At 40.3% G+C, this 9236-nt stretch overlaps 1 protein-coding gene across 3 annotated transcripts in view; it reads left to right on the plus strand.

Annotated features, from left to right (window-relative positions):
- LOC108888772 (sodium/calcium exchanger 3) overlaps window positions 1-8923 on the plus strand; it is an 88851-nt gene extending 79928 nt beyond the window's left edge. For all 3 annotated transcript variants that reach the window (XM_018684932.2, XM_018684930.2, XM_018684931.2), the window contains one exon: window positions 1778-8923. In XM_018684932.2, coding sequence (XP_018540448.1) covers window positions 1778-2157 — 380 coding nt within the window. In that variant the 3' untranslated portion in view covers window positions 2158-8923. The remainder of the gene's footprint in view (window positions 1-1777) is intronic.
- Window positions 8924-9236: the final 313 nt, after the last annotated feature.

Genomic DNA, 9236 nt, shown 5'->3' on the forward strand with positions numbered 1-9236 from the left:
ACAAACTGGTACAATAAATACCTCAAGTTTTTCTCTGCATGAACTGAGTTCTGACTTTCTGATTTGCGTCACATTCAAGACAGTGAAAGGACGTGATAAGGGGTAAATGCTCCTGTAATTTGATATCAGAATTTTGTAATAATAGAAGGAAATGAACCCCAGAGCTTTAGTGTGAGGACAGGATCTTTGTAGGGTAGTTACTGGGGTTAAGATAGCTGTTGATGGTCAGTAAATTCATGGTTGGCTGCTTGTATAATGTGCAGTATGTTGTTCTGTAGTTTGGATCTTTAATAGCTTCTTGACTGGAAGAGAAAGATTGGTAAGCTTGGTGAACCTGTACCGTATATGATGATGTGCGTTTCTTAATTTGGGTATGATCCTCCTCTGTGCCAGAATTAGTTAGTGCAGAGTGTGTGCACTGTATGTGTGTGGAGGCAGTAACATGCAGTTTCATGACTCAGATTCAAAACCCACAATCTCATGTGCCCATGTGTCAACACACACAAACTTTTCATTTCTTTTTGTGTGGTCTGTCGCCAACAGGATTACAATTCATCCCTCCAAGAAAGTTTGGAGGATATTTTTCATGTTGGGTTATGAATTTCAACTAATCTCGCTGACATTCAAATAAGAATTGAGACCCATCTCACCAGCCCGTCTAAAAATAGAATTAAGCCAAGACAGGCTCACAATAACTGGCAGCTGTTTCCCTGGTGTTCCCTGCCAACCCAGTTGTAGAGTCTCTGCCGTTTTTATCCAATTTCTCCTCAAAGAGCTCCAGTCACATACACCTACATCATTTTACAGCATTTACTACTTCTGTTCTAACATTTCTAGCATAGGCTGTTGTCAGTATACATCTACAGATTCAGGGAGGATTATTCCTGAAAATAATCCAGGTCAGATTTATGTTTTCAGAATATGGATGGAAAGTGAATTAAAAGGAAAATTATGTTATTTTAAAATCTCTGTAAGACCAAGCTCAAGTTAACACAAAAGTGATTTCACAGGATTAATTGTTTTTGCTAACTGCATAGGAACCTACTTAACAGGGCAATCTGAATCTGTACGACAGAGGTGGAAGTGGTGCAAAGTCAGACGTGACACAATTGTGAGGTTTAATTTCCCATTAATACTGGTGAGAAATGCATTGAAATGGTGCACCTATACAGTTTGACCAAATGTTTAGTAAGTTTTAGTACAAACAGCTGATCCTCTGTATATGGCTGCCATTACAAAATTTGTGATGTCTTTCACAATAAAAGCTGAGTTCTTTATGCTCTCATATCTCAGCACTCCCTTCCCCTTGTTTGCTCTCCCAGCTCAATTATGTCTATGTGTTGTTTCTCCTGTCTGTCTCTGCCTCTAACAGTCATCCATTAAAGATGTGATTATTTCCATAAACACTGACACTGGTTCACGGTGCCTTCCTTGATCTTTCTTATCCTCTTTGCTTCTTTTTATGTTTTCTTCCTCTTCCTACATGTATGCCACGGTGTGTATGTGTGTTTGTATGGCTTCTGGAATACTGCGTGGGCCTTCATACTGTATGTGAGAGGTTATTTCCTCAGTGGGTGTGAGAAAGACAGTCACTAAAACATCAAACGTTATTCATATGAGACTCATTTCCATTATGTTTGCTTTACATTATTACATTGTTTTGTTCTGACCTTTGGTATCCATTTCCTGCCTTGTTTGTCTGCTCCTACATTTCTTTTGCTATTAAAAAGTACATAAAGGATGATGAAGCCTTAAGATTTCTGTCTTTCCCATCCAGACACATTCGCCAGCAAAGTCGCTGCCATCCAGGACCAGTACGCAGACGCCTCCATCGGCAACGTCACAGGCTCCAACGCCGTCAACGTCTTCCTGGGTATTGGCGTGGCGTGGACCATCGCAGCCATCGCCTGGCGCGCAGAGGGCAAGCCCTTCAAAGTGGACCCGGGAAACCTGGCCTTCTCCGTCACCCTCTTCACCATCCTGGCCGTGGTGTGCGTGATCACGCTGCTGTACCGGCGGCGGGCGTCGGTGGCTGGCGGCGAGCTGGGCGGACCGCGGACTTGCAAGCTGCTAACGTCGCTGCTGTTCGTCTCGCTGTGGCTGGTTTACATCCTGCTGGCTTCACTGGAGGCCTACTGCCATATACCACTGTTTTAAATGGAGAGGAGAGGAGAGGGGAGGGAGAGAGACCCACTGCCAATATGAAGAGAAAGAGAGTGAGAGAGAGAGAGATGAAGGGAAGGAGGAATCTTCAAAGACAGACAGGGATGAGGAGAGATCGGAGGTATAGTTGGACTGATATGGGCTAATTCTCATTCAAATTTCCTTTTTTACAAGCCCAAAATACACTTTTTTCTAGTTGAATACATTTTTTTCTCACCTGAATAGAGTGTAAACCATCACAAAACACTAAAACACTCCAGTGATGTCCAAATGAATTATTCTATACAGAAATGAAGAAGCTTGAAGGATACAAAACCCTCTAAATTAAGAATTACTTAAAGCATTAATGACAAAAATTGCAATGCAAGATTTTTAAAGAGCACTCATATGTTGTCGTTCCTCAGCAGTGGACAGCAGTGTAATACTTAATAACAGAGTGATATTGTTCCAGTATGCTGCCAACCCAGCAGGCGAGGAGGAGGGTAAGGTTGAAGGATGAAAAGTGAAGTTTAGAAAGGAAGCCGGAGGCAACAGAACTAAAGAAAGGTCTGTATAACGCTGATGGAGAGGCCAGAGAAAAGAAGACAGGGAATGAGGTAAAAGAAGAATAGAAGAGCAAAAATATTCTACAGCCCCTCTTCACTTTCTCTTGCTTCCTCTATCGTAACTGCATCTCGTCGTCGCGGGAACGGTGGATCCTCCCTTCATACCCGTTGAACTCGATCTAGTACTATCAATGACTTATTACTTTTAACCTCCTCTCTGCCAACAGTATACACACACATACATACAGGAACACACACGCTTTGGGGCCCTAAGCTGATTCTGCTACAGAGGACCACTCTCCAACTTGGGGCGAGATGAAAACTGACAACCATTTTTTTTCTTTATTCCTTTTCTTCTTGAATACACTGTGCAAAATAGTCTTTCCACCCCACAACACACACACACACACACACACACTGTACTCTCCCCTCAACAGACTGTACACACTCCTCCATCCTTCCCTCTTGCCTTACTCTTATCTCCCTCGTAGGAATTGTCTTAAAGTTGTGATAAAGAAACGCTGTAGTCACCTCCCGCCAACCCACTTTTTAATTGAGCCAATCCAGAGCCCCTCTCCTTTTAACGCCAATCAACAGCCTCATTTATCCCCGTGAAGGAAACTTACTCTACCCCCCTGCCCCCTTTTTTTTCTAAACTTTTCAATGGCGTCACGTGTTGATGTTGTTACCGTGCAATTGTAAAAAACAAACAAACAAAAAAAGACTTATAAATATGGTACGATGAGATAAAGATAAGGAAAAAGACGGTTGTCAGGAAGATTGGACTTGTAAGATCAAGATGTTGGATTTGCACTGGGAAGAAATGGAGTGTGGAGCGGCTGAAGAAATGTTTGATTAAAACGACTAGAGAACCAACGCAATGAGGAAGCATTGTGCACTACACATTGTGAGGTACATTGTTTACACCCTAAAGTTTTACAATGAAATGTGAACAACCGGAGCAAAAGCAGGAAATGACGTAACGGCAAGAGACACCAATAAATGAGACACGAGGAGGACCAATCAGAACGAAGGATGTGGCCGTGGACACCAGTACAAAGATGATGCCGATCACAGTGTTGATGATGACAAATCAAACAATGACCATACCCAGTGTTTCTAATTGTACATGATAATATAAGAAACATTTATTGATGTGTGTGCAAAAACACTGATATTTCGTTTATGTTAAGTCCCTCTCTTTGTAAGGAAATCTCTGAAGGAAGAAGAGAGAAAAATCCACCCACCCTTTTTCTTCGAAACACAGCTCATGTGAACATTCTAAGGAAATCCATCGCAACAGCTGTAAGATGGTGAATAGAAAAAACCAGAGATGACTCACAGACAGAAAGAAGAGTTGAGAGCTCTGAGGGAAATGTACGGCAGCTCTGAAATATCACACGACTGTTCTGCAGCAGTTTTAATGTTGGGACGTTTCTTTGTACTCAAAACAAAACAAAAAAAATCCCACCAGTCTCTGTTATCCAAAGATTTGATAGAAGAACATTGTCACAGATCACTTTACAGGTAGAGAACCGTTCATTTGTTTTCAGTGTGCAGGCATTGTACAAGTCCCACAAGCTGCCAGTTGTAGTAAAAACAAACAAACAAACAAAAAAAAAAAAACAGGCAGATTTAAATTCATAAAGGTGTTCATGCTCCAGATAAATGTGCTTGACCATAGATATTTTTTATGGGTGTGAGTCTGTATCAAAAGCTGTTCTGTTTATTTTTTGTTTGTTAAAAGTTTGTTGATTCAGGCATGGTGTGAAAAGAGAAAGATATAGAACTAGCTTAAAGGAAAGTATTATGACATATATAATATGAAATCAACTGTTTTGTCAAAGTTTGTGTGTTGGAGAAAGTGTCAAAGCCCAGATTTACATTATGTTTGTGTTAATACCCCTGCCCTGCCCAAGGGCTAGACTGAAGCTGGACAGAAGGAACAGCATATGGCTTGTCAGTGCAGATTATTATTAAATGCATTGTTAACAATGACATAGAAGGGAAAGCTCCGCAGGAACCGTGTGGTTTTCCTCTCCACTGCCCACAATGCTGATTGTAAACTTCAAGGAAAATCCTCTTGGGGAGAAAACAATAATTTAGCTTTTTGTTATACCACTGTTCACTAAGAGAAAAATGGGACTGAAAACAACAATTTACCTGCCCACCATCCGCCTTGTTAAATATGGACAAATTACCCGCCGCATTCAGCCCAATGTAAATGCAGGGCTTTACAAAACCAGCTCAGTCGTGACCAAGCTAAACAGACACCAGCTTGTCCGATGCAGCCTTGCAAGGTCAGTGCTTGTACAAATAGAAGAAACAGGTGATTTGGAGCATAGGGGCGTTGATCCATGGGGGTAAACATGCCTGTATGCATTAACCCCGTTCCCTCAAATGTGACATTTTAAATGCCACACCAGTTCCTTCACTTTCTACCAGCTGTGAAAGAAAGGAGAAAGTGAAAACTTTTTAGTAGAAAATCAGTAAAAGCAGCAGTGAAAGCCTCTACAATTTCTTACACAGCTGTTTTCCAGCCAGGCACAGTTTAGATTCACTGATAGAAGGAGTTTGGCCACCTGCCATGATGCTTGTGCCCTATTTCTTAACTGCAAATATTTAACATTGCAGGCACAATGGCATGCCCAGAGTTTCCACTTCACAGAAGAGCTGGCCTGAAGCTTGAAAGGATTTAGTATCTTGGTCAAGGATACTTCAACATAGCTGCTTGCAGGGCCATTGGCCACCCCACCCCCACCCCAAAACACCAAATATACAATCTTAAACCTTGATTTAAAAAATATTTGTTCACATTTTGGCAAATTAGCACCATTAAAAGTTTGCAGAACTAGCTATTAGTGTTTCCTGTATTCAAGGTTCTTATGGATGCTCAGACAACAAATTCCTCATAAATTATGAGTCACACTTAATCTAAAAGTATGTATATTATGTCTGTGTGTTCAGGTTTGAGTTATAAGAGGACAAAACATGGGATTTTTCACACAAGTTGCAGCGATCTGGTTGAAGTATCTTAATTACCTCCATGAGCTGTGTATCACTGCCACCTGTTGTCTGAGTTTTTTTTTAAAGCTTCCCCCCAGCAAATCTCTAAAATGTCCAAATACCTAAGAAATACACAGAACATGGCCTCAGTTTCCTCAGTGGTTGCTACGGAGTTGGATGCTGACATGATGTTAGAATCCATATCATCCAGCTGAAACGGTGTGACAAACCACCCAGATCCTTTCACTGTTTCTTTAGTCATTTCTGTAAACACACGATTAAAGCTGACGTGACGGAGGTCATCAGCCAGTTGCCAGTTTTGACATGACTCGCACGTTGGCATGGCTCCTGGCCCACTGTGACGCCAGGACGCCTGCCGGGCCAAACTCTTTTTCTCAATGACTTAAGCCTCTGTAACAGTTACCAGTTTGAGAATGAGTGGGCGGGATAATAGTGCTGCTGACGCCACAGGAACACAAGAATACTGGGACTGATTTAGAAATGTAGGCTTTTTAAAGGTTGATAAGCCTTGCTGGAGGACAGCTGAGTGTGTGTGTGTGAGTGTGTGTGTGTGAGTGAGTGTGCATGTATGTGTGTGCGTGGCTCGCTCTGCGTGTGCATGCTTTCTAAGTGAGTGAAGAAATGCAACCATATTTTTAGTATCTTGCCTGTTGCTTAGCGACCATCTATCTGCAAGCCGTTGTCTTCTTGACTGTTGCTGGTGTGTGTGTGAGACATTGTGTGTGTGTCATTCTCTTTTGATGTTTCTCACTTTGTCCGCTTGCCCTTTCCTTTAGTGAATGTGACAATACAGCTTCTCACTCATTTTTTTCTTTCTCTGTGGGTGAATTTCAACATGTGTTCTTCCTCATATGTTCATCTTTTCAACATGTTTCCCTTTTACTTTATGTTCCATGTGCCTCCCTTTGTTTGCATGTGTATCCATGGTGTGCACATCTACATGCGTATTTGTGCCTTTGTGTGTGTATGTGTGTTGGCTGGTGTTGTAATCTCCTTATAAGGGCTCGCCCTGTGTGTCCCTGGCTGAGTCCCAAACGCTAGATTAATGAATTAGAATGCCAACCTGACCCACAGTAAAAAATGCCTGGAAATTGGATTCCCTCCGTTGTGTGTGTGCATGTGTGTGTGTGTGTGTGATTGTACCTGGCATTCTCCCTCACCAGGTGTATGTGCGCACCTGTTGAATAAGATTAGGTATATAATAGATCTGACTGACAATTGAGACTGGGAATAGATGGTGGCATTTTGCTTTAAGTGCATGTGTGTGTGTGTGTGAGTATGTGTGAACAGTATGAGAAACTGTCATCACTACTTTACTGTCATACACTACATTAATGTTGCTAACTCCTCATCCTACACATAGGTGTTTATACATATTATGTACTGTATATGCAGACAGTCAGAAAATTGATCTAAAAATCATTCAAGTAAACCACACACACGTATATCTCAAGGAAGTTTTAATCGAAAGCAACTGGACTTAGTTGTAGTCTAGGAAGACGCTTCACCTCTCATCCAAGAGGCTTCATCAGTTCGTGTTCGCATCTGACCTGGCTGGGACTGGTCCAACTCGTCCCAGCCACTTGCTTTCGATTAAAACTTCCTTGAGATAACTATGACCTGGATGAATGAGAATTTTCACAGGCATACACACATATTGTGTATAAGCACACACACACACACACCCAAATGCTAGCCGAGCTCAATAGTTTAAGTATTTTTTGAATCTCTACAGTCTGTAAATGAAAGATATGTGAGAAGAAATATGTAACACATCATATTAGTTAGAAAGTGACCACAGTGACTACACTGTAAGTATATGGTTTCTCAGTTGCTTTGCTGTGCCTGTGTGTGTGTTCGGGGTGTTAACAGACATTTATGTAACTGAATCTGACTTTGAAATGGAAAGATTATTTATAAAAGTATTTGTATTCAGGTAAACACAGAGGCTGGAGGTATTGCTAATGCAAGTAGTTGCTGTTATATCTACATTATCCTTCTCACAATTTCCATGCTCCCATGGTGTTGATTTTCTGACTACATACAGGAGTGAACCTGAATGCAAAGCGTTTTTTTGTTTTGTTTTTTGTTTTTTCATGTGGAGACCAGAGGTGTTCAATGTTAAATTAATAAACAAGACATTATGAAATGTTATTACATCTCACAACTTTTCACAATCACGTTGAGAAGCCGAAGGTTCTGGATGTAATTGTCCCCACTGAGGAGTTCTATTAAAATGTTCTTTGACATTTTTCATGTAATTTTTCATTGTCTGTATTTATTCATGTAGTCATTTATTTCATAATGTCTTATTTATTTTGTAAATATTCAACACTTGTTGTCACTTGTTTGTGTTCACATTTTGGCCCTCGGCAGAGCATTATAAGGCTATTTCACCTGTATTTTTACACAGTGATGAGGTAACATGGTTTCTGAATACATGTAGGGTAACACTGAGCAAATTCATAGAGAAGAAATATTTACATTTTTATGCTTTGCCACATTTCAGATGTGTGTGTGTGTGTGTGTGTGTGTGTGTGTGTGTGTGTTTTAAGCTCCCAGACCTGTGTTAACAAGCCTCTTTTTATTGATCAGTGTTTCTTTTTTCCTCCTCTCTCTATACTGTCAGAGCCACTCTGTTTCTCTCTACCTTACAAATATTTAGATATTTTATCACTTTATACTCATAATTTTATTAACATATCATGCAGTCTTATTTATGAGGTCACAAAGTGCTTTTGATATAAATATCTGGTATTATAATTTTTCCATTTATTGTATTGATGTTATATTACTGTACTTTTTGTCACATTTGTTTTCATTGTTTTGTGTTGTTTAGGTGATTTGTTTTAAAAAAGCCCTCAGAGAGTAGAACAGCAAATTAGCATAGTAACAAATTACAATGAGTGTGCTCTTATCCTTTTTACTGTGTGTGCATGTGTGTGTGCTTGCGTGTGTGGACGCGTGCATTTCTTCATATCATTCCGTCCATGAGTGTGTCGATGCATGAATTAAACTCATTCTGAATACAGTGTTGATGTTGGAAATGTTGTAGTAAAGAGTAAAGTATTTTTAAACGCTGAAAAATGACATGACATGAAAAACGATTTAGATGTTTACAAAGACCAAACTTTTCTTTTCTCTCTTTTGTTTTTCTCAAAGATGAAATAAAACTTGACTGGCAAATGCTCAGAAGTGTGTCTGTGCCTTTTCTAATGATGGCGATGAAGTCATAACTCACTTGAGGTTGGGGATATTTTTCTAGATTAAGATGCTCATTTCACTAAATGCTAAGCAATTAGCAAATGGACTGTAGTATGTAATTATATTTGAATAGAATTGATTAGACAGTTTATTAGCCCTGGTTTATATCTGTGTTTGCAAGTACCCCAGAAATGTTTGTGTACTCTAAATCAAACATCTGTGCTGCAATTAGACAGCAACCCACTGTGCCTCCTGAGGTTCAGTTATCTACAGAGGTGGAGAAGCTGATGATTGAAC

This window comes from Lates calcarifer, linkage group LG14 (assembly GCF_001640805.2).
Source record: "Lates calcarifer isolate ASB-BC8 linkage group LG14, TLL_Latcal_v3, whole genome shotgun sequence".
Taxonomy (NCBI): Eukaryota; Metazoa; Chordata; class Actinopteri; family Centropomidae; genus Lates; species Lates calcarifer.